The sequence below is a fragment of the Giraffa tippelskirchi genome, chromosome X, assembly GCF_054371585.1.
Source record: "Giraffa tippelskirchi isolate mGirTip1 chromosome X, T2T-mGirTip1v1.2.pri, whole genome shotgun sequence".
In the NCBI taxonomy this organism is placed as follows: Eukaryota; Metazoa; Chordata; class Mammalia; order Artiodactyla; family Giraffidae; genus Giraffa; species Giraffa tippelskirchi.
This window is the reverse complement of record NC_137289.1, coordinates 76,848,285-76,874,238: the sequence shown is the minus strand read 5'-3', so window position 1 is coordinate 76,874,238 and position 25,954 is coordinate 76,848,285. Positions and strand designations below refer to the sequence as shown.

The following is a 25,954-nucleotide window of genomic DNA, read 5'->3' as shown; positions in this document are numbered from 1 at the left end:
CCATCTATTTTTGTCATCTTTGATTTCTTTCATCAGTGTTTTATAGTTTTCTATATATAGATCTTTTGTTTCTTTAGGTAGATTTATTCCTAAGTATTTTATTCTTTTCATTCCAATGGTGAATGGAAGTGTTTCCTTAATTTCTCTTTCTTTTTTCTCATTGTTAGTGTATAGGCATGCAAGGGATTTCTGGATGCTAATTTTATATCCTGCAACTTTGCTATAGTTATTGATTAGCTCTAGTAATTTTCTGGTGGAGTCTTTAGGGTTTTCTATGTAGAGGATCATGTCATCTGCAAACAGTGAGAGTGTTACTTCTTCTTTTCCAATCTGGACTCCTTTTATTTCTTTTTGTTCTCTGATTGCTATGGCTAAAACTTCCAAAACCATATTGAATAGTAGTGGTGAGAGTGGGCACCCTTGTCTTGTTCCTGACTTTAGGGGAAATGCTTTCAATTTTTCACCATTGAGAATAATGTTTTCTCTGGGTTTGTCATATATGGCTTTTTTATATTGAGGTATGTGCCTTCTATACCTGCTTTCTGGAGGGTTTTTCTCATAAATGGATATTGAATTTTGTCAAAGGTTCTCGGCATCTATTGAGATAATCATATGGTTTTTATCTTTCAATTTGTTAATGTGGTGTATCGCATTGATTGATTTGTGAATTTAGAAGTATCCTTGCATCCCTGGGATAAAGCCCACTTGGTCTTGATGTATGATCTTTTTAATATGTTGTTGGATTCTGTTTGCTAGAATTTTGTTAAGGATTTCTGCATCTATATTCATCAGTGATATTGGCCTGTAGTTTTCTTTTTTTGTGGCATCTTTGTCTGCTTTTGGTATTAGGGTGATGGTGGCCTCATAGAATGAGTTTGGCAGTTTACCTTCCTCTGCAATTTTCTGGAAGAGTTTGAGTAGGATAGGTGTTAGCTCTTCTCTAAATTTTTGGTAGAATTCAGCTGTGAAGCCGTCTGGTCCTGGGCTTTTGTTTGCTGGAAGATTTCTGATTACAGTTTCAATTTCCGTGCTTGTGATGGGTCTGTTAAGATCTTCTATTTCTTTCTGGTCCAGTTTTGGAAGGTTATACTTTTCTAAGAATTCGTCCATTTCTTCCAAGTTGTCCAGTTTATTGGCATATAGTTGCTGTGGTAGTCTCTTATGATCCTGTGTATTTCTGTGTTCTCTGTTGTGATTTCTCCATTTTAATTTTTAATTTTTTTTATTTGATTCCTCTCCATTTTTTTGTTGATGAGTCTCGCTACTGATTTGTCTAATTTATTTATCTTCACAAAGAACCATCTTTTAGCTTTGTTGATTTTTACTATTCTCCTTTGTTTCTTTTTCATTTATCTCTGCCCTAATTTTTAGGATTTCTTTCCTTCTACTAACCCTGTGGTTTCTCATTTCTTCTTTTTCAAGTTGCTTTAGGTGTAAAGTTAAGTTATGTATTTGATTTTCCTCTTGTTTCTTGAAGTAAGCTTGTATTGCTATGAACCTTCCCCTTAGCCCTACTTTTACTAAATCCCATAGGTTTTGGGTTGTCAGGTTTTCATTTTCATTCATTTCTGTGCATATTTTGATTTCTTTTTTGATTTTTTTTTTGATTTATTGGTTATTCAGAAGGGTGTTGTTTAGCCTCCTATGTTTGTATTTTTAATAGGTTTTTTTTTTCCTGTAGTTGACATCTAATCTTACCACCTTGTGATCAGAAAAGATACATGAAATTATTTTAATTTTTTTTTGAATTTAGCAAGGCTAGATTTGTGTCCCAGCATGTGATCTATCCTGGAGATGGTCCACGTGCACTTGAGAAAAAGTTTAAATTCCTTGTTTTGGGGGTAAAATGTCATATAGATATCAATTTTGTCTAACTGGTCCATTGTATCATTTAAAGTTTGTGTTTCCTTGCATATTTTCTGTTCAGTTGATCTATCCATACATGTGAGTGTGGTATTAAAGTCTCACACTATTATGATGTTACTGTAAATTTCCTCTTTCATACTTGTTAGCATTTGCCTTACATATTGTGGTGCTCCTATGTTGGGTGTATACATATTTATAATTGTTATATTTTCTTCTTGGATTGACCTTTTGATCATTATGCAGTGTCGATCTATGTCTCTTTTCATGGCCTTTATTTCAATGTCTATTTTATCTGATTCGAGTATTGCTACTCCTGCTTTATTTTGGTTTCCGTTTGCATGAAATACATTTTTCCAGCCCTTCAATTTAAGTCTTCATGTGTCCCTTGATTTGAGGTGGGTCTCTTGTAGACAGCATATATAGGGGTCTTGTTTTTGTATCCATTCAGCCAGTCTTTGTCTTTCGGTTGGGGCATTCAACCCATTTACATTTACGGTAATCATTGATAAGTATGATCCCATTGCCATTTACTTTATTCTTTTGTGTTTAAGTTTATACTTTTCTGTGTTTCCTGTCTAGAGAAGATCCTTTAGCATTTGTTGAAGAGCTATTTTGGTGGTGTTGAATTCTCTCAACTTTTGCTTGTCTGTAAAGCTTTTGATTTCTCCTTCTTATTTGAATGACATCCTTGCTGGAAACAGTAATCTGGGTCATAGGTTTTTCTGTTTCATCCCTTTACGTATGTCCTGCCATTCCCTTCTGGCCTGAAGAGTTTCTATTGAAAGATCAGCTGTTATCCTTATGGGAATCACTTTGTGTGTTATTTGTTGTTTTTCCCTTGCTGCTTTTAATATTTGTCCTTTGTGTTTGATCTTTATTAAGTTGATTAATATGTGTCTTGGGATGTCTTGCTTTAGGTTTATCCTATTTGTAACACTCTGGGTTTCTTGGACATGGGTGGGCGTTTCCTTCCCCATTTTACGGAAGTTTTCGGGTATTATCTCCTCAAGTATTTTCTCATGCCCTTTCTTTTTGTCTTCTTCTTGGATTCCTATGATTCGAAACTTGGTGTGTTTAACACTGTCCGAGAGGTCTCTGAGGTTGTCCTAATTTGTTTTAATTCTTTTTTTCTTTTTTCCTGTCTGCTTCATTTATTTCCACCATTCTATCTTCCACCTAACTTATCCTATCTTCTGCCTCAGTTATTTTTACTGTTGGTTTCCTCCAGAGTGCTTTTGATCTCAGTTATTGCATTATTCATTATTGATTGACTCTTTTTTTATTTCTTCTAGGTCCTTGTTAAACATTTTGTGCATCTTCTCAATCTAGTCTCTTTATCTGTAACTCCATTTTGTTTTCAAGATTTTGGACCCTCTTTACTGTAATTATTCTGAATTATTTTTCAGATAGACTCCCAGTCTCCTCCTGTTTTGTTGGCATTTATCATGTTCCTTTACTTGCTGAATATTTCTCTGCATTTTCATTTTGTTTAGATGGCTGTGTTTGGGGTGGCCTTTCTGCATGCTGGAAGTTTGTGGTTCCTCTTTATTGTGGAGTGTGTTCCCTGTAGATGGGGTTAGACTACTGGTTTGTCAAAGATTCCTGGTTAGGGAAGCTTGTGTCTGTGTTCTTGTAGGTGGACCTGGGTCTCTTCTCTCTGGAGCACAACAAAATGTCCAGTAGTGAGTTCTGAGGTGTTTATGGGTTTGGTGTGACTTTAGGAAGCCTGTATTTTAATGTTCAGTGTTATGCTCCTGCGTTGCTGGAGAATTAGTGTGGTATGTCTTGGTCTGGAACTTGTTGGCTCTTTGGTGGAGCTTGGTTTCATTGTAGGTATGGAGGCTTTTGGATGAGTTCTTGTCAATTAATTGTCCTTGGAGTCAGAAGTTTTCTGGTCTTCACAAGTTTTGGATTTAAGCCTCCTGCTCTTGCTTCAGTCTTATTCTTACAGTAGCCTCAAGACTTCTCAATCCATACATCACAGATGATAAAACATCTAGGTTAATGGAGAAAAGATTCTCCACAATGGGGGACACCCAGAGAGGTTCACAGAGTTACATGTAGAAGAGAAGAGGGAGGTAGGAGATAGAGGTGACCAGGAGGAGAATAGGGGGAATCAAAAGAGGAGAGTTCAATCTAGCCAGTAATCAGTTTCCTATGTGCTCTCCACAGTCTGGAACACCCAGAGAGATTAATGGAGTTACACAGAGAAGAGAAGAAGCAGGAGTGAGATGGAGGTGACCAGGAGAAGAAGAGAGGGAGTCAAAGGGGAGAGACAAGTCTAGCCAGTAATCAGTTCCCTAAGTGTTCTCCACAGCCCAAAATACCCAGAGTGATTCACAGAGTTAAGTAGAGAAGAGAGGGGGGAGGGAGGAGATAGAGGTGACCTGGGGCATAAAAAGGAGAGTCAAAAGGGGAGAGAGCAATCAAGCCAGTAATCACACCCCTAGGCAAATATGGGTACTGAAGATTTGATTCTTAAAGGTAAAAAATTGATCACAAATACCCAAAAGCAAAGATTAAAAATCTAGAGTAGATGTTAGATTCTCAAACTACAATATTAAACATACAAAAGAAAATCACAAAAATTATAAAATACATATATATGAAATTTGCTTTAAACATAGGGTCTTTTTTGCAAGGGCATAGTAGGTTATAAAAATGAAAATTAAAGTAGCAATAAAGAACTTAAAAATTAAAAAAAAATTAAAAATGATAATAGTAAAAATATATCTAGGAATTTTTCTGAAGCGATTGAGGGCGGTGTGGGGTCAGTTCAGTTTCAGATATTTGCTTGTTCCAGCTTATACTTCTTCTCAAGATATATGGGCCCCTTCCAATGCTTAGTCAATGCTAACTACAGGGTTTTAATCTGTTGAAACTGTCACTTTCAGAGTGGTTCCCTCTTCTTTGTTTATTTTGGCTTCCTCTGTTTGAATGTCTCTTCAGGGTCTAATTTCCACCCAGACACAATGGGGTGAAGGTGGTCACTTATTTAGGCTCACATTCCAATTCCAAAGAAAGGAAATACCCAAGAATACTCAAACTACCGCACAATTGCACTCATCTCACACACTAGTAAAGTAATGCTCAAAATTCTTCAAGCCAGGCTTCAGCAATACGTGAACCGTGAACTTCCAGATGTTCAAGCTGGTTTTAGAAAAGGCAGAGGAACCAGAGATCAAATTGCCAACATCTGCTGGGTCATCGAAAAAGCAAGAGGGTTCCAGAAAAACATCTATTTCTGCTTTATTGACTATGCCAAAGCCTTTGACTGTGTGGATCACAATAAACTGTGGAAAATTGTACAAGAGATGGGAATAACAGACCATTTGACCTGTCTCTTGAGAAACCTGTATGCAGATCAAGAAGCAACAGTTAGAACTGGACATGGAACAACAGACTGGTTCCAAATAGGAAAAGGAGTACGTCAAGGCTGTATATTGTCACCCTGCTTATTTAACTTATATGCAGAGTACATCATGAGAAACGCTGGGATGGAAGAAACACAAGCTGGAATCAGGATTGCTGGGAGAAATATCAATTACCTCAAATATGCGGATGACACCACCCTTATGGCAGAAAGTGAAGAGGAACTAAAAAGCCTCTTGATGAAAGTGAAAGAGGAGAGTGAAAAAGTTGGCTTAAAGCTCAACGTTCAGAAAACTAAGATCATGGCATCTGGTCCCATCACTCCATGGGAAATAGATGGGGAAACAGTGGAAACAGTGTCAGACTTTATTTTGGGGGGCTCCAAAATCACTGCTGATGGTGATTGCAGCCATGAAATAAAAAGATGCTTACTCCTTGGAAGAAAGGTTATGGCCAACCTAGATAGCATATTTAAAAGCAGAGCCATTACTTTGCCAACAAAGGTACGTCTAGTCAAGGCTATGGTTTTTCCAATGATCATGTATGGATGTGAGAGTCGGATGGTGAAGAAATCTGAGCACCGAAGAATTGATGCTTTTGTACTGTGGTGTTGGAGAAGACTCTTGAGAGTCCTTTGGACTGCAAAAAGATCCAACCCGTCCATCCTAAAGGAGATCAGTCCTGGGTGTTCATTGGAAGGACTGATGTTGAAGCTGAAACTCCAATACTTTGGGCACTTCATGAAAAGGGTTGACTCAATGGAAAAGACCCTAATGCTGGGAAGGATTGGGGGCAGGAGGAGAAGGGGATGACAGTGGATGAGATGGCTGGATGGCATCACCGACTCGATGCACATGGGTTTGGTTAACCTCCGGGAGTTGGTGATGGACAGGGAGGCCTGGCGTGCTGTGATTCATGGGGTCGCAAAGAGTCGGACACGACTGAGCGACTGAACTGAACTGTTCAGTTGTGCTTTAGGGGGAGGAACGCTGCAAAGTAATATCTCTGCCGTGTGTGTGGAGTTCTCGCAATGTACGAATCACACTGGGTTTGCCCCAACTCACGGTGCCTGTGCTTTCCTGGTCTACACTGCTCAGGCTCCAGGTTGCTCTACTGTGGAATTTTCCAAAGTCGGCCCTGGGTTGCATGCCCTTCCCACGTCTAAGATGTTCAGGTTCAGGGTCTTGGGTAGTCCACAGAGGCACAGACTCAGTTGGCGATGTGTTTTGTACCCTTCCCAGGTCCCAGGAGCTCAGTTGACCAGGTACTTTGCAAGGGCACTGTCCCAAGTGGGCTGTGTGTCTTAATCACCTCCCTGGTCCCATCCGCTCAGTTTCCTGGGTGCACAGTGAGAGCACTGTCTCAGGTGTGCCGTGTGTCTCTTCTCGGAAGCTGATCTCAGGCTGCGAGCCTCTTGGCAGATGTCAAATGTCCAGGATCCAAGGAAGATTTGGTTAGCAACTAGGAGCCTCCTCACATTTGGTGGAGGATGCCATCTCTGGGTCCAAGATTGCACCTTGCCTTCCAGCTCTGGCGTCGCCCGCCTGCCTCTCTGCTTCTGATGGGGGGATGGGCCCGTTCACAGCCAGCTAGCTCTCCTTTGGTATTCCCTCAATCCTTTGTTCTGTGAGCAGGTAGGGTGCACCTTACATTAGAGCTTTTTGCGGGGAAAGTTCTCTCTCTCTCTCTCTCCTCTCCCTCTCTCTTTTTTTTCTCTCTCTCTGGCTTTCCCACAGTTTGGGTTGCTATGTCATGTTAGTGCCCTCAGATTGTCCTCAGGGCATTCAGGCCTGGTCCTTACCCTTAGCATGCAACCCGGGCCTCCCTGTTTAGCCCCCACTCACTGATGGCGGACACAAGCATCTAGGCTACTTCTCCGTTGGGAGTTGCAGTTTGTTGCATATTCTGTGTGTGTGTGTGTGTGTGTGTGTGTGTGTGTGTGTGTGTATTTTCCTCCTGGTTATGTTGCACTCTGAAATGCCAAAACTCCCCAAAGACCTGCCAGTAAGAGTGTTTCCTGGTGTTTGGAAACTTCTGCTCCTTCATGACTCCCTCCCCAGGACAGGTCTCCCCATCCCTAACTCTTTTGTCTCACTTTTTGTCTTTTATATTTTGCCCTACCACCTTTTGAAGAGAATGGGCTGCCTTTCTAGGTGCCTGGTGTCCTCTGCCAGCATTCAGAAGTTGTTTGGTGTAAGTTGCTCAGCATTCAAAGGATATTTTGATGAATTGTGGAGGAGAAAGTGGTCTTCCCATCTTATTCCTCTGTCATCTTAGGCTTTCCTCTATTTACAGTCATAATAATTATTTTTGTACTCCAAAGAACCTTTGTCTATGTGGGTTAAACCTGTTGATAGCTACCATATTAAACATTCAAACTGATAACTTGTGAAAATAGGTATTAATTCATGTAAATGTTGTAATAAAGAACTTGCTACTTGATAAAATAAATAATATATGTTTATAAAAATAACTTTTCCTAAAATACAAAGTAAGAATAGTTACATCTTTTATATTTTTAAAATCCCTTTTATTATAGTTTAATAGAAGATAGCTGAATATTTATATTGCTTCTGCATTTAATGTGATAACGCATGGCATGACCTTCTGTAATACTCCGCTCTATTCTAAGAAAAAAGTGTAAAAAAGTGCTGCGATGAATATTGGGGTACACGTGTCTCTTTCAAGTCTGGTTTCTTCAGTGTGTATGCCCAGCAGTGGGATTGCTGGGTCATATGGCAGTTCTATTTCCAGTTTTTTGAGTAATCTCCACACTGTTCCCCATAGTGGTTGTACTAGTTTTCATTCCCACCAACAGTGTAAGAGGGTTCCCTTTTCTCCACACCCTCTCCAGCATTTATTGCTTGTAGTCTTTTGGATAGCAGCCATTCTGACGGGCGTGAAATGGTACCTCATTGTGGTTTTGATTTGCATTTCTCTAATAATGAGTGATGTTGAGCATCTTTTCATGTATTTGTTAGCCATCTGTATGTCTTCTTTGGAGAGGTGTCTGTTTAGTTCTTTGGCCTACTTTTTGATTGGGTCGTTTATTTTTCTGGAATTCAGCTGCAGGAGTTGCTTGTATATTTTTGGTATTAATTGTTTGTCCGTTGCTTCATTTGCTATTATTTTCTCCCATTCCGAGGGCTGTCTTTTCACCTTGCTTATAGTTTCCTATGTTGTGCAAAAGCTTTTAAGTTTAATTAGGTCCCATTTGTTTATTTTTGCTTTTATTTCCAGTATTCTGGGAGTTGGGTCATAGAGGATCCTGCTGTGGTTTATGTCGGAGAGTGTTTTGCCTATGTTTTCCTCTAGGAGTTTTATAGTTTCTGGTCTTACGTTTTAGATCTTTAATCCATTTTTGAGTTTATTTTTGTGTATGGTTTTAGAAAGTGTTCTGGTTTCATTCTTTTACAAGTGGTTGACCAGTTTTCCCAGAACCACTTGTTAAAGAGATTGTCTTTTCTCCATTGTATATTATTTCCTCTTTTATCAAAGATAAGGTGTCCACAGGTCCGTGGATTTATCTCTGGACTTGCTATTTTGTTCCATTGATCTATATTTCTGTCCTTGTGCCAGTACCATACTGTCTTGATGACTGTGGCTTTGTAGTAGAGCCTGAGGTCAGGCAGGTTGATTCCGCCAGTTCCATTCTTCTTTCTCAAGATTGCTTTGGCTATTCGAGGTTTTTTGTATTTCCATACAAATTGTGAAATTATTTGTTCTAGTTCTCTGAAGAATACCGTTGGAAGCTTGATATGGATTGCATTGAATCTATACATTGCTTTGGGTAGTATACTCATTTTCACTATATTGATTCTTCCAATCCATGAACACGGTATATTTCTCCATCTATTTGTGTCCTCTTTGATTTCTTTCACCAGTGTTTTATAGTTTTCTATATATAGGTCTTTTGTTTCTTTAGGTAGATATATTCCTAAGTATTTTATTCTTTTCATTGCGATAGCGAATGGAACTGTTTCCTTAATTTCTCTTTCTGTTTTCTCATTGTTGGTGTATAGGAATGCAAGGGATTTCTGTGTGTTAATTTTATATCCTGCAATTTTACTATATTCGTTGATTAGCTCTAGTAATTTTCTGGTGGAGTCTTTAGGGTTTTCTATGTAGAGGATCATGTCATCAGCAAATAGTGAGAGTTTTACTTCTTCTTTTCCAATCTGGATTCCTTTTATTTCTTTTTCTGCTCTGATTGCTGTGGCCAAAACTTCCAAAACTATGTTGAGTACTAGTGGTGAGAGTGGGCACCCTTGTCTTGTTCCTGATTTTACCCCATCAGCAGTTGAATGGATAAGGAAGCTGTGGTACATATACACAATGGAATATTACTCAGCCATTGAAAAGAATACATTTGAATCAGTTCTAATGAGGTGGATGAAGCTTAAGCCTATTATACAGAGTGAAATAAGCCAGAAAGCAAAACACCAATACAGTATACTAACACATATATATGGTATTTAGTCAATCGGTAAAGATAATCCCGTATGCTAGACATCAAAAGAGACACAGATAAATAGAACAGTATTATGGACTCTATGGGAGAGGGCAAGGGGGGGATGATATGGGAGAATGGCATGGAAGCATGCAAGTTATAATATGTGAGACGAATAACCAGTCCAGGTTCAATGCATGATACAGGGTGCTCGGGGCTGGTGCACCTGGATTACCTGGAGGGATGGGATGGGGAGGGAGGTGGAAGGGGGATTTTGGAAGGGGAAAACATGTACACCCATAGTGGATTCATGTCAATGTATGGCAAAACAAATAGAAGATTGTAAAGTTAAAAAATAGAAAATAAACTAATTTAAAAAAAGAGCAAAAAAATGCAAATACTCAATATTATTATAGAAGTAATTTTCTTTTTAACACCCTTAAAAAATCTTGGAGACTCAAAGTTTTTTCCTAAACCACATTCTAAAAACCTGCTTTATAGTAACCATAGAAAGAATGCTAAGATAGCATAAGCCAAAACCAAATAGCTAAGGAAAAGTAGAACGCTGAAAATGTTTAATCCAACCCCTCCAATAAATTGGAATAAAGCAACAAAGAACAGAGAAAACAAAAGACAAACAAATGCTATAAAATTATAGATATAAAGACAACTATATCAACAGTTACCTTAAAGATAAATAGCTTAACCTTTCATTTGAATGACAAAGATTTTAAAACTATTAAAAATAGATCTAAGTGTTTTTATGAGTTATACTTTATATATGAAGACACAGAGATGCAAACTGTGAAGATAGGGAAAGGTGCCTCATGTAAAACTGGAGCTAGGCAATGTTCAACAACCTGGATGACTCTTAGAGATAGTAAGCGTACCTGTGTGCTATGATGATTTAGTTGTGTCCAACTCTTTGAGACCCCAAGGGGGTTCTCCAGGCAATACTAGAGTGGGTTGCCATTCCCTTCTCCAGGGGATCTTCCCAACCCAGGGATCAAACCTGCATTTATTATGTCTCTTTCATTGGCAGGCAGGTTCTTTACCTCTAGTGCCACCTGGAAGCCCTGACTGAAAAAAAAAAAAAAAGCCTCAGACAAAAGCTTTGTTTTTTATACAAAAGTATGTTTTCATTTGTATGAGGTTCAAAGTAGACAAAAATTGACTTGAGATAGAATATTGGTTACTACTTGGGGTGTAGAATAGGAAGGAACATGAGAATACCTTATAAGTTACTAGAAAGTTACTGTATTCTTACTCATGTTGTGATTATTGAGGTATGAAAAGTATAAGTGAAGTCACCCAGTCATGTCCGACTCTTTGTGACCCCGTGGACTGTAGCCTACCATGCTCCTCTGTCCATGGGATTTTCCAGGCAAGAGTACTGGTGTGGGTTACCATTTCCTATAAAGGTATATACATAGGCAAAAACATCATCAGGTATATATTTATAATACTAATGCATTTGTATGTCATTTGTTATAAAATAAATTTCTTAAAGAGAAATTGTGGTGTTCAGGAAAACCATTAAATATGTCATTTATCTTTAAAAGCTTTGGCAGTTAAGTTAGACTTGTCATTTGTCATTTGAAGAAAAAATGGAAATTAAATCTTGGACAATGATAACAAAAAAGATTGAAGAGATTGAAATATAAGAATTTCAAGGTTATTGTATTGATGCAAAGAGGATATAGATTTTGATTTAAAAGATTGTTATGCATATTAAAAATTTTAGGTTAAAGGAACATATAAAAGGAATAATGTCTTGACCAGTAGAGTAGGAGTCAAAGAAAATAAAGAAAATATGTTTTAATAGAGTGCAGGAAAGATGAAGCAAATGGGCCAACAAAAATGCATGATATATGAAAGATAAAATGGTAGAATAAGTCCAAATATATCACATCACAATAAGCATAAATAGATAAAATTCATCTGTTGCAAGAGAGAGACCTCTCAGATTGGTGCAAGTCCCTCAGATTTTGGAGGATGCCTTTTTGTAACTTGGAAATGAATATACCATTTGAAATACACTAGCATTATTATTTAATATTTATTCCATGCCCTCAAAAAAGAAAGAAATAACAGATTTGATGTCAACAGTTATACACTAACTTCTGATTTATTTTTCTTGTAGTCTGATCTCAGCCATGAAATGGAATCTGATATGATAGATGTGGTAAGTGTCCTCGTAAGATTTTGTTTTGTAAAATAAAATATTTCACATATACTATATTCTTTTTAATATTAGAATACTCAATAATTATATTTTGTTTAGTACACTGTAGAAATGTATAGACGCATACACTATATATGTGTATGTGTGTTTTTTGAATGTTTAAAGCATATTTGCTTTATATTTTTGTCACACAATTTAAGCTTCCCAGGTAGCTCAGTGGTAAAGAATTTGCCTGCCAGTGTAGGAGACACCAGTTTTATCCCTGGGTCAGGAAGATCCCCTGAGGAAAAAATGGCAACCTATTCCAGTATTCTTGCCTAGAGAATCCCTTAGACCGAGGAGCCTGGTGTGCATACACAAAGTTTAAATTGGATGAAACAAGGAAAAAATAAATATTTCTTACAGAATATAATATTCTAAAATGTGAGACACAAACCTATAAATGAATTGAAAATGTATAATTATAATGGGCAAATATAAGTATCTTGATTTTAACATATTGTTAAACAAAAACAAAAAATAGTTGCTTTATTCACATTTCTGATTTAGAATATTCTTCCTCTGAAGAATAATTTATTTGTGTGCCATTTTCTTTTGGCAGAGACTACCACTGCTCTTTGGTATTTTTAAGAGAAGAGGCCTTAATATACTTAATAAGTCAAAGTTATATGAAGTTATATGTGTCAAATATTAGCAGAAAGAAATTTATCTTCATAAAACTCAACTCTTTGGGAAATATTTTTTCCTCAGTAAGTCCCAGTGAAAGAAACTTTGTGTCTCCACCTACTGCCTTGGGTATATGTGTTTGTGTTTGTTTAGAAAAAAACATGATAGTAGTCTCTAGAATTAGAGATTGCCTAAAGTATTTCAGATGCTGCTGAAACAATTAGAATTGATTTATTATATTTCTTCCTTTCTATATCAGTCTGATATTCATTTGAAGGACGTGTAAGAGGTTCACTCATAAAATTGTAAATATTTAAGAGTAGTTTTTTAGCTTTTGTGTTTTGTTTGCTGCTTAGCAGTCGTTTCATGCCAAAAGAAAGTGGAGTACTAATTCCCATTTTTAACATATGAAACAAGAGAAGAGCATTCTGCCTTAAAAATTACCTCCATTTACAGTTTGCTGATGTTTACATGTAATTTATTTGGTTTTACAATGTGTTCCTTTTCAGAATGTGAAAATGTGGTATATACAATGTTAAACAAGTTCACAATTTTCTTTTAACTGCAAGAAAGTTTTGGGTATCCTTTCTGAAAAATAAACTTCTGGTGAGGCCAAGTTGAAATAAATCATGAGAAAATTGAGTCCATAGAGGGAAAAACTAGAGAAGAAGATAACAAAAGCAGGCTGCTTGACAGTTTTTCCTAGGGACAAGAGACTTTGCTCTTGAAGCATTTTTTTTTTTTAAGTTTAGTTACCTATAAACTGAGTTCAACTTCAGTAACAAACTAGGAGTCATCAAAGGTATTGTTGCAAATGAAATGACTGTATTCTGTGCCTGCTATAAATCACCATTACATCTTTCTCATGGTCAGCTCAGAGGAGTTTTTGTATTTGAGATTAGCCTTTTTCAGAAATCACGAAATAGGATTACTTCAAACACATTATTTTATTACATTCTTCTTGCTTTTGTTAACTAGAAGGCTGTAGGAAAAGTATTTCGTACAGATGAAACAAACTTTGAGATCTCTAATAGGTATTGCTTCTTAAGTATAGGTAAATGCTTAAATGTTTTTCTTAATAATGTTTTAATAAAAATACAGTATGTTACCTAATGTTTTCTTTCTGACTCTATTTTTCTAAGCATTTACCTTCCCCCCTTACGTTTTTTTTTGTTGTTATCATACAGATTTTCACTTTCTAACCATTTTCATTTTCTCTTGCTCTGTTTTCCTCTCTCACTGCTCCATATGGGAACTGAAAGTAAAGTATTGATGTGAAATATGGGAAATGATCATAGATTTGAAGAACATGGTTGTTCTTGTGCAGTTGCTCAGTTGTGTCCAACTCTGCGACTCCATGAACTGCAGCACACCAGACTTCCCTGTCCTTCACTAAATCGTGGAGTTTGCTCAAACTCATGTCATTGAGTCAGTGATGCCATCCAGCCATCTCATCCTCTGCTGCCCCATTCTCATCTTGCTCTCAATCTTTCCCAGCATCAGGGTCTTTGCCAGTGAATTGGCTCTTCACGTCAGGTGACCAAGCATTAGAGCTTCAGCTTCAGCATCAGTCCTTCCAATGAATATTCAGGGTTGATTTCTTTTAGGATTGACTGGTTTGATCTCCTTGCTGCCCGAGGGACTCTCAGGAGACTTCCCAGCAGAATTTGAAAGCATCAATTCTTTGGCGCTCAGTCTTCCTCATGGTCCAAATCTCACATCTGCACATGACTACTGGAAAAACCATAGCTTTGACTAGACAGACTTTTGTTGCCAAAGTAATGCCGCTGCTTTTTAATATGCTGTCCAAGTTGATCATAGCTTTTCTTCCAAGGAGCAAATGTCTTTTAATTTCATGGCTGCAGTCATGGTCCACAGTGACTTTGGAGCCCAAGAAAATAAAGTCTATCACTGTTTCCATTGATTCCCCATCTATCTGCCATGAAGTGATGGGCCCAGATGCCAAGATCTTAGTTTTTTGAAGGTTGAGTTTTAAGCCAACTTTTTCGCTCTCCTCTTTCACTTTCATCAAGAGGCTCTTTAGTTCCTCTCCACTTTCTGCCCTTAGGGTGGCACCATCTGCATATCTGAGGTTACTGATATTTCTTCCAACAATCTTGATTCCAGCTTGTGATTCATCCAGCCCAGCATTTCACATGGTGTATTCTGCATATAAGTTTAATATTCAGGGTGACAATATACAACCTTGATGTAGTCCTTTCCCAATTTTGAAGCAGTTCATTGTTCCATGTCCAGTTCTAACTGTTGCTTTTTGACCTGCACACAGGTTTCTCAGGAAGCAGGTAAGGCAGTCTGGTATTCCCAGCTCTTTAAAATTTTCTACAGTTTGTTATGATCCACACAGTCAAAGGCTTTAGTATAGTCAATGAAACAGAATTAGGTGTTTTTCTAGAAACAATAGAATATACAATATTATTTTAATAGTATTTACTAAGTATAAACACTTTTCAAAGTATTTCACACCAGATATGGGAAGATCCCCCGGAGGAAGGCATGGCAAGCCACTCCAGTATTCTTTTCCTGGATGATCCCCATGGACAGAGGAGGCTGGCGAGCTACAGTCCATGGGGTCACAAAGAGTCGGACATGACTGAGTGACTAAGCACACACATATGGTAACATTTAATTTAACTAAACATTTTTGGTAATTTTCCCACAGCAACTTTCATTTCCCTTCTTCCTACACTGTAGTATTTGACTTTTGCAAGTTATATAGTTGACCCTGTTATTTCATTGTTACCACTTATTCAGCTCTTTTACAACTATAATCCACTTAGTCAATGAACGTTTACTGAACACACATTTTATGTTATGCACTGTTCAATATACTAGGAACAAGCAAGGCACATACCTCGATCCTCATTGAGTTTGAATAAACAAGTAAGTGAAATATATAGTATGTTGCATGGTGATAAGTGTTATAGAGAAAAATAAAGTGAGGAAGTAGGATCAGGTGCCAGCAAGCATGAATGTTAGGGATTGCCTCAGTGAAAAGTTGAATTGAGCAAAGACCCTAAGAAGGTGAAGGATCAGGCTTTAAACCATGTGGCTATCTGGGAGAGATATGTTCTAAGTGGAGGATACAAAACGCAAAGAGTATAAGCGATTCATACCTTATGTATTCCAAGAATAACAAGAATGCCAATGTGATTTTAATGAGATATGGAAGGGAAAGGAAGTGGGGAGTAGACATAATCAAAGCTGAGGTCTAAGAGCAAATTGATGGAGGGGCAAATTATATATGTAGTGGGTCACTGTAAAGACTTTCCGTCAACATTTGATTATGTAAATTTTCAAGCATATAAAAAAGTTGAAAGAATTATACAATAAACCTCCATATCCATACCACCTGAATTCTACAGAAAAGCATTTAACTATATTTGCTATATTAAACTACATCATCTGTCTGTCCCTCTTTCTACCCACCAATCCATCTTATTTTTTATCATGTACTTCAGAACAAGTTGTAGAAATCAGTATTCTTCATCCCAAATACTTCAGCATTTATAACATTAATGGAATTGTAATACTGATTTTCGGTTCAGTTTTATCAAAAAAAATTATAAAATGAAATTAATCAATCTTAAATCGGTCATTCTGTGAATTTTAACAAATATAAAATGCACGTATAACAACTCCTTGTGAAGATATACTCCTCACCTCAGGAAGTACTCTCATGCTCTTTCTGAGTCATCCTTCATGCTTCTCCCCCAGTTCTCACCCTCTCACCAAGAAGGAACTTTGGTTCTGATTTTTTTCCACCTCTAAATAGTTTTGACAGTTCTGGAAATTCAGATAAATGAAATTATACATTATATGCTATTTTTGGAAGGCCTTTTTCAATCGACATAATGTTCTTTATATCACTTTTTGGTATAGTTGATTTTACCATTATATTGTTATGTAGTATTCCATTGTATGAATATACCACAGTTTATCCCTTTTTCTGTTGACAGAAAACCCTTCCTTCATTTGTAGGTATTTCCAAAGATAAATGAAAACATGTATCCACAAATAGACCTTAAAACATTCATGGAGAATAGAAAACTCTTAGGGCAAAGTTATTCCCAATTTAAGGCTATTATGAATAAAGTTGTTATGACTATATTTCATGGAAGAGTTTTTTTTAAGATGATTTTTTGAGCAGTTCTGGTTCAGCGCAAAGTTAAAAGGAAGGTAGACATTTCCCATGTACTCCTGACCTCCATGCATGAATAGCCTTCCCCTTTATCAATGTTCCTCGCCAGAGTGTGCATTTATTACAATTAATGAACCTACATTGACACATCATAATCACTCAAAGTCAATAGTGTACATCATGATTCACTGTTGGTGTTATACATTCTATGAGTTTGGACAAATGCACCATGACATATATACATCAGTGTAGTTCATAGAATATTTTCACTGCCCTAAAATTTCTCTGTTCTCCATGAATATTTTAAGGTCTATTTGTAAATATGTTTTCATTTCTCTTTAGAAATACCTACAAATGAAATTGCTGGGGAAAGTATATGTTTAGTTTCATTTCAAACTTCCTAAACGTTACCTAAAACAGTTATTTTTGTTCTACTCTACAATAAAAAGGTACAAAATTTCCAATTACTCCACATCAAACTTCTCAATTCTAGTCATTCTGATGGATGTATAGTTGTTTCTCATTGTAGATTTAATTTGCACTTTGGTATTAAGTGATTATGTTAAGCATATTTATAAATGTATTTTTGTCCTTGCATTTATGTGTGTATAGTGTATGCTTAAAACTTTTGCCTATTTTTTAAAAAATTAGTTGCTTCTATTTTTATTTTTGAGTTGTTGGAGTCTTTTTTTATCTTGGATACCAGTCTTTTGTCAAATGTTTAATTGATGAGTATTTTATCCCAGTGTTGTTGTTGTTCAGTTGCTAATTCCTGTCCGACTCTCTGTAACCCCATGAACTGCAGCATGCAAGGCTTCCCTGTCCTTCACTAACTTCTGGAGTTTGTTCAAACTCATATCCATTTAGTCGGTGATGCCATCCAACCATCTTATTCTTGCCATCCGTTTTTCCTTTGCCTTCAATCTTTTCCAGCATCAGGTTCTTTTCCAATGAGTTGACATTTCACATCAGGTTGCCAAAGTATTGGAGCTTCAGCTTCAGCATCAGTCCTTTCAGTGAATATTCAGAGTTGATTTCCTTTAGGATTGACTAGTTTGAACTCCTCGCTGTCCAAGGAACTATTAAGATTCTTCTTCAGCACAATTCAAAAGCATCAATTCTTTAGCACTCAGTCTTTTTATGGTCCAATACTCACATGCATGCATGACTACTGGAAAATCCATAGCTTTGACTATACGGACCTTAGTTGGCAAAGTGATGTCTCTGCTTTTTATACAGTCTAGGTTTATCATTGCTTACCTTCTAGGGGCAACTATCTTTTAATAATGTGGCTGCAGTCACAATCTGCAGTGATTTTGGAACCTAAGAAAGTCTGCCACTGTTTCCACTTTTTCCCAGTTTATTTGCCATGAAGTGATGGGAACTGATACTATGATCTTAGTTTTTTTTTAAATGTTGTGTTTTAGGCCAGCTTTTGCACAATCCTCTTTCACCCTTATCAAGAGGCTCTTTAGTTCCTCTTCACTATCTGCCATTAGAGTGGTATCATTTCCAAATTGTTGATATTTCTCCCAATAACCTTGATTCTAGCTTGTGATCCATCCAGCTGGGCATTTTGCATGATGTACGCTGCATAGAAGTTAAATAAGCAGGGTGACAGTGTACAGCCTTGATGTACTCCTTTGCCAATTTTGAACCAGTCTATTGGTCCTTGTCTGGTTTTAACTGTTGCTTCTTGACCCTCATACAGGTTTTGCAGGAAGCAGATAAGGTGGTCTGGTATTCCCATCTCTTTAAGAATTCCTCACTGTTTGTTGTGATCCTACAGTCAAAGGCTTTTCCATAGTCAGTGAAGCAAAACTAGATGGTTTTTTTCTGGAATTCCTTTGCTTTTTCTATGATCCAATGGATGTAGACAATTTCATCTCTGGTTGCTCTGCCTTTTCTAAATCTAGCTTGTACATCTGGAATTTCTTGGTTCAAGTACTGTTGAAGCCTAGCTTGAAGGATTTTTGAGCATGTGAAATGAACAAAATTGTATGGCGGTTTGAACATTCTTTTACGTTCCCCTTCTTTGGGATTGGAATGAAAACTCACCTTTTCTAGTCCTGTGGCCACTGCTGAGTTTTCCAAATTTGCTGGCATATTGAGTGCAGCACTTTAGCAGCAGCATCTTTTAGCATTTTAAATAGTCCAGCAATGTAGAATTCTTCATTCATTTTCTTGTTGGAATGTTTTGGTGAAGAGTAGTTTATAATTTTGATGAAGTCCAATGTGTATTTTTTTTCTTTTATTGTTTTTGTGTCACATCTTGTAAAGCTTTGCCTACCCAAAATTGTGATATTAGTCTTTCATGGTTTCATCTGGATACTTTATATTTTTATTTCTGACATTTTGAAATATCACTTCTGTTCAGTTGCTCAGTTGTGTCTGACTCTTTGCGACCCCATGAACCACAGCACGCCAGGCCTCCCTGTCCATCACCAACTCCCGGAGTTTACCCAAACTCATGTCCATTGAGTCGGTGATGCCATCCAACCATCTCATCCTCTGTCGTCCCCTTCTCTTCCTGCCCTCAATCTTTCCCAGCATCAGGGTCTTTTCAAATGAGTCAGCTCTTCGCATGAGGTGGCCAAAGTATTGGAGTTTCAGCTTCAACATCAGTCCTTCCAGTGAATATTCAGGACTGATTTCCTTTAGGATGGACTGGTTGGATCTCCTTGCAGTCCAAGGGACTCTCAAGAGTCTTCTCCAACACCACAGTTCAAAAGCATCAATTCTTCAATGCTCAGCTTTCTTTACAGTCCAACTCTCACATCCATACATGACTACTGGAAAAACCGTAGCCTTGACTAGATGGACCTTTCTTGACAAAGTAATGTCTCTGCTTTTTCATATGCTGTCTAAGTTGGTCATAACTTTCCTTCCAAAGAGTAAGCGTCTTTTAATTTCATGGCTGCAGTCACTATCTGCAGTGATTTTGGAGCACAAAAAAATAAAGTCAGCCACTGTTTCCCCATCTATTTGCCATGAAATGATAGGACCATATGCCATGATCTTAGTTTTCTGAATGTTGAGCTTTAAGCCAACTTTTTCACTCTCCTTTTTCACTTTCATCAAGAGGCTTTTTAGTTCCTCTTCACTTTCTGCCATAAGGGTTCTGTCACCTGCACATCTGATGTTATTGAAATTTCTCCCGGCAATCTTGATTCCAGCTTGTGCTTCCTCCAGCCCAGCGTTTCTCATGTTGTACTCTGCATATAAGTTAAGTAAGCAGAGTGAGTATATACAGCCTTGACATACTCCTTTTCCTATTTGGAACCAGTCTATGATCCATCTCAAATTTTTTTCTGTATGGTTTAATATAGAACTTACAGAACATTGTGTTTCCCATAAGAATATTAAGTTGTTTCAGTACCATTTGTTGAAAAGAATTTTCTCTTTCAATTGTATTGTTTCGGTGTCTTTGTCAAAAATTGAGTGACTGTTTAAGTGAACAGTTTCTGGCCAGTCTATTCTGTTTTATTACCTATTAGTTAATATTTATGCTAACACCACACTCTTGTGATCACTGGGGATTTACATTAAGTCCTGAAGTTAAATAATGAATATAATTTCTACCCATGGAATCAGTGAATTCAAATACTACGTATTTGGAAGGATTTACTTGAAATCATATTATGTTAACTCATTGCAAAGTACATAGTAATGTGTACAGACATTGTTTCCTGATGACACAGTAATACCATTTAGACAAGACTTTTGTTTACTTTGCTTATTTGTTTGGAGTTGGGGTTAGAATGAGCAGAAGAAGAGGCAGGAGGTATTTGTTGCCTGAATCGAATCCTGGGTTCCATTCTACTGTGGAAGAAACTATAGTGGAAGAAACTGACATCAGGGGCCTACCATAATTAAAAAAAAAATATTTTCCCTCTTTGGTTCTGTCGTTTCCCAGGTGCTTTGTTCTGAAATACATCACAAGTCACTATAGAGGAGGAAGAAGGTTAATGTTATTTAACAATCATCAAATAATGCTATCTATATTAATTGCAGGGTAAATAAACTATTAAGTCCTGTAAAGTTCTATACATACATCATAATTTCTAAAAGGTAAAATGTGAATATTTGGTGACCAACATTTTGCAGGTGGTATACGGTATTTTAAAATTTATGTAATTCATATTATCCCATCTCCTTTATCCTGTAGGGCCTACCTAAATGTTATAGTGTGATTATTTTTAATCCATAGAATTTATTTTTTTCCAAAGTCTTGCTCTATGGCAAAAATAATGTATCTTTCTGATTGAAAAATGTAGTGATTTCATCTGCAACATGAAGCATATGAAAATGCAATTGGATAATAACTTCTCTGAAAGTTCTTGTGATTTGGAATAAGAAATAGGCAAGAGCAAAAAGAGATAATACATTTTCTTCTTTTGTTTGAGAATAAGTAACTCCATGTAAATGTCAGATTTCAGTGAAAAAGCAAAGCAGCAGCAAATATATATAATATTTTTCAGGAGCTGAACTGGTAGTTTCTTACTTAAAAATAATAACAGCTAATATATAGTTCTTACCACATACCATGCACTATTTTAATCACTGTGCATCCATTTACTCATTTAATCCTCACAAAATTCTATGCAATAGATGCTTATAATTGTTTACATTTTAAAAATTAGTGTTCTGATGCACAGAGAAATTAACTTCCAAGGCCACACTACTAATTATTATTGCAACTGAGCCTAATTTCAGAGTACGTGCTTTTAGCCACTGTGGTGTACTACCTCTCTATCTCTAGCAATCCTACTCATTAAATTCAGCTAGACTCAGCTACCTTTTTAAGTATTAGTCACATTGTTAGTTTTGTATTTGCTTTACCTCATAGCCCAAATTGATGTGATTTTTTAATTTAAATCAGAAAACCCAAGATTTGAGAGAATTTATATGAAGGTGGAGGAACAGTTAAAGTGAAAAGACACAGGGAAAAGAGTAAAAATTGTTACAAAGCATAAAGATTTTTTTAAAATCAAAAGTCTTTGTACTTTAGCAGATATTAACTTATGGTAGTTGAATTCATGTATGCTTTATGAGAAGACAACACTGAAAATGAATTTTTACTTAAGATGTACTATTTCGTGGAATTTTATAACAAATCCTCTTGAAGCCAACTAATCTTGTAAAGTGTACTTTTCATGTGTGATTAAAAAATGTGTGCTAACAAAGATAGAAATATAGATCAATGGAACAAAATAGAAAGCCCAGAGATAAATCCACGCACCTACGGACACCTTATCTTCAACAAAGGAGGCAAGAATATACAATGGAGAAAAGACAATCTCTTTAACAAGCGGTGCTGGGAAAACTGGTCAACCACTTGTAAAAGAATGAAACTAGAACACTTTCTAACACCATACACAAAAATAAACTCAAAATGGATTAAAGATCTAAACATAAGGCCAGAAACTATAAAACTCCTAGAGGGAAACATAGGCAAAACACACTCCGACATAAATCACAGCAGGATCCTCCATGACTCACCTCCCAGAATATTAGAAATAAAAGCAAAAATAAACAAATGGGACCTAGTTAAATTTAAAAGCTTTTGCACAACAAAGGAGACTATAAGCAAGGTGAAAAGGTAGCCTTCAGAATGGGAGAAAATAATAGCAAATGAAGCAACAGACAAACAATTAATCTCAAAAATATACAAGCAACTCCTGCAGCTGAATTCCAGAAAAATAAACGACCCAATCAAAAAATGGGCCAAAGAACTGAACAGACACCTCTCCAAAGAAGACATACAGATGGCTAACAAATACATGAAAAGATGCTCAACATCACTCATTATTAGAGAAATGCAAATCAAAACCACAATGAGGTACCATTTCACACCAGTCAGAATGGCTGCTATCCAAAAGTCTACAAGCAATAAATGCTGGAGAGGGTGTGGAGAAAAGGGAACCCTGTTACACTGTTGGTAGGAATGCAAAGTAGTACAGCCACTATGGAGGACAGTGTGGAGATTCCTTAAAAAACTGGAAATAGAACTGCCATATGACCCAGCAATCCCACTGCTGGGCATACACACCGAGGAAACCAGAATTGAAAGAGACACGTGTACCCCAATGTTCATCGCAGCACTGTTTACAATAGCCAGGACATGGAAGCAACCTAGATGTCCATCAGCAGATGAATGGATAAGGAAGCTGTGGTACATATAACACAATGGAATATTACTTGGCCATTAAAAAAAGTACATTTGAATCAGTTCTATTGAGATGGATGAAACTGGAGCCCATTGTACAGAGTGAAGTAAGCCAGAAAGAAAAACACCAATACAGTATACTAATGCATATATATGGAATTTGAAATATTGTAATGATAACCCTATATGCAAGACAGAATAAGAGACACAGATGCATAGAACAGTCTTATGGACTCTGAGGGAGAAGGTGAGGGTGGGACGTTCTGGGAGAATAGCATTGAAACATGTATATTATCATATGTGGGGCAGAACACCATTCCAGGTTCGATGCATGAGACAAATGCTCAGGGCTGGGGCAGTGGGTTGACCCAGAGGGATGGGATGGGGCGGGAGGTGGGAGGGTGGTTCAGGATGGGGAACACATGTAAACCCATGGCTGATTCATGTCAATGTATGGCAAAAACCACTACAATATTAAAGTAATTAGCCCTCAACTAAAATAAATAAACTTATTTAAAAAAAAGGTGTGCTAAAATTATACCTTAAAATTATATTCAGGATATCAAAAGATAGTGCAGAGCACAATAGGTATTATTTGCACATAATGTTATTCCATGATTTTTCAGATGTTTACAAAAAGTCTGAAATGAAATAGATTCCCCTGTACGTTAAATTGACTTATTAAATTCCTTTAAAACACTTTATGGTTGCTTTCATGTCCTGGCTATTGTAAATAGTGCTGCAGTGAACATTAGAGTACAGGTATCTTTTGTTGTTGTTTTTGTTGTTAGAGGATTATTGCTTTATAGTATTGTGTTGATTTCTGCCATACATAAACATGAATCAGCCACAGGTATACATATGTCCCATCCCTCCTGAACACCCCTCCCATCTCCCACGCCATCACATTCCTCTAGTTTGTCAGAGAGCACTGGGTTGAGCTCCCTGTGCCACACTGAAAATTCCCACTTGCTATCTATTTTACATATGGTAATCTATATGTTTACATACTGTTTTCTCAATTTGCCCCACCGTCTCCTTCCCCCACAGTGTACACAAGTCTGTTCTGTATGTCTGCATCTCCATTGCTTCCTGGCAAATGGGTTCATCAGTACCATCTTTCTAGATTAGATTCCATATACATGTGTTAGATATTTGTCTTTCTCTTTCTGACTTATTTCACTCTGTATAATAGGCTCTAGATTCATCTACCTTATTAGGACTGAATTGAATGTGTTCTTTTTTTTTATTTTTTTCCCTTCTCTCTCCTTTTTTTTAAATTTAAATTTATTTATTATTGAATGATAATTGCTTTACAGAATTTTGCTGTTTACTGTCAAACCTCAACATGAATCAGCCATAAGTATACATATATCCCCTCCCTTTTGAACCTCCCTCCCATCTCCCTCCCCATCCCATCCTTCTAGATTGTACAGAGCCCCTGTTTGAGTTTCCTGAGCAATAAAGCATTCCCGTTGGCTATCTGTCTCCCATATGGTAATGTAAGTTTCCATGTTACTCTTTCCATATGTCTCACCCTCTCCTCCCCTCTCCCCATGTCCACAATTCTGTTCTATATGTCTGTTTTTGCATTGCTGCCCTGTAAGTAAATTATTCAGTATTCTTTTTTCTAGTTTCTGTGTGTATGTGTTAGAATATGATATTTATCTTTCTCTTTCTAACTTACTTCACTCTGTATAATAGGTCCTAGGTTCATCCACTTCCTTACAGTGGACTCAAATATGTTCCTTTTTATGGCTGAGTAATATTCCTTTGTGTATATGTACCACAACTTCTTTATCCATTCATAGGTTGATGGACATCTAGGTTGCTTCCATGTTCTAGCTATTGTAAATAGTGCTGCAGTGAACAATGGGATACATGTGTCCTTTTCAATTTTGGTTTCCTCGGGGTATTTGCCAAGGAGTTGGATTGCTGGGTCATATGGTGATTTTATTCCTAGTTTTTTTAAGCAATCTGCATACCATCTGCCATAGTGGCTGTATCAATTTACATTCTCCCCAACACTGCAAGAGTGTTCTCTTTTCTCCACACCCTCTTCAGCATTTATTGTTTGTAGACTTTTTGGTGATGGCCATTCTGACCAGTGTGAGGTGATGTCTCACGGTAGTTTTGATTTGCATTTCTCTAATAATGAGCAATTTTGAGCACGTTTTTGTGTGTTTGTTAGCGATCTGTATGTCTTCTTTGGAGAAATGTCTGTTTAGGTCTTTTTCCCACTTTTTGATCGGGTTGTTTGTTTTCCTGGAACTGAGTTGTATGAGCTGTTTGTATATTTTGGAAATTAATCCTTTGTCTGTTGTTTCATTTGCTATTGTTTTCTCCCATTCTGAGGTTATATTTTCACCTAGCTTATAGTTTCCTTTGCTGTGCCAAAGCTTTTAAGTTTAATCAGGTCCCACTTGTTTACCACTTGTTTTATTTCCATTACTCTAGGAGGTGGGTCATAGAGGATCTTGCTTTGATTTATGTCATCGAGTGTTCTGCCTGTGTTTTCCTCTTAGAGTTATAGTTTCTGGTCTTATATTTACATCTTTAATCCATTTTGAGTTTGTCTTTGTGTGTGGTGTTAGGAAGTTTTCTAATTTCATTCTTTTACATGGAGCTGTCCAATTTTCCCAGCACCATTTAGTGTAGAGGCTGTCTTTTCTCCATTGTGTATTCTTGTCTCCTTAGTCAAAAGTAAGGTACCCATAGGTGCGTGGGTTTATTTCTGGGCTTTCTGTCTTGTTCCATTGGTCTATGTTTCTGTTTTTGTGCAAGCACCCTACTGTCTTGATGAATGCAGCTTTGTAATATAATCTGAACTCAGGAAGGTTGATTCCTCCAGCTTCAGTCTTCTTTCTCATTACTGCTTTGGATATTCAGGGTCTTTTGTGTTTCCATATGAACTGTGACATTTTTTGTTCCAGTTCTGTGAAAAATGCCATTGGTAATTTGACAGGGATCACATTGAATCTGTAGATTGCATTTCATAGTATAGTCATTTTCACAATATTGATTCTTCCTACCCAGGAACATGGAATATATCATCATCTGTTTATGTCATCTTTGATTTATTTCATT

The 25,954-nt window shown here is 37.0% G+C and overlaps 1 protein-coding gene across 3 annotated transcripts in view; it reads left to right on the top strand.

The window, feature by feature from the left end:
• The window catches only part of LOC145536754 (uncharacterized), a 507,944-nt gene that overhangs the window by 289,258 nt on the left and 192,732 nt on the right, over positions 1-25,954 (top strand). For all 3 annotated transcript variants that reach the window (XM_081566545.1, XM_081566546.1, XM_081566544.1), the window contains one exon: positions 11,832-11,873. In XM_081566545.1, the coding sequence (XP_081422671.1) occupies positions 11,832-11,873 (42 nt within the window). The remainder of the gene's footprint in view (positions 1-11,831; positions 11,874-25,954) is intronic.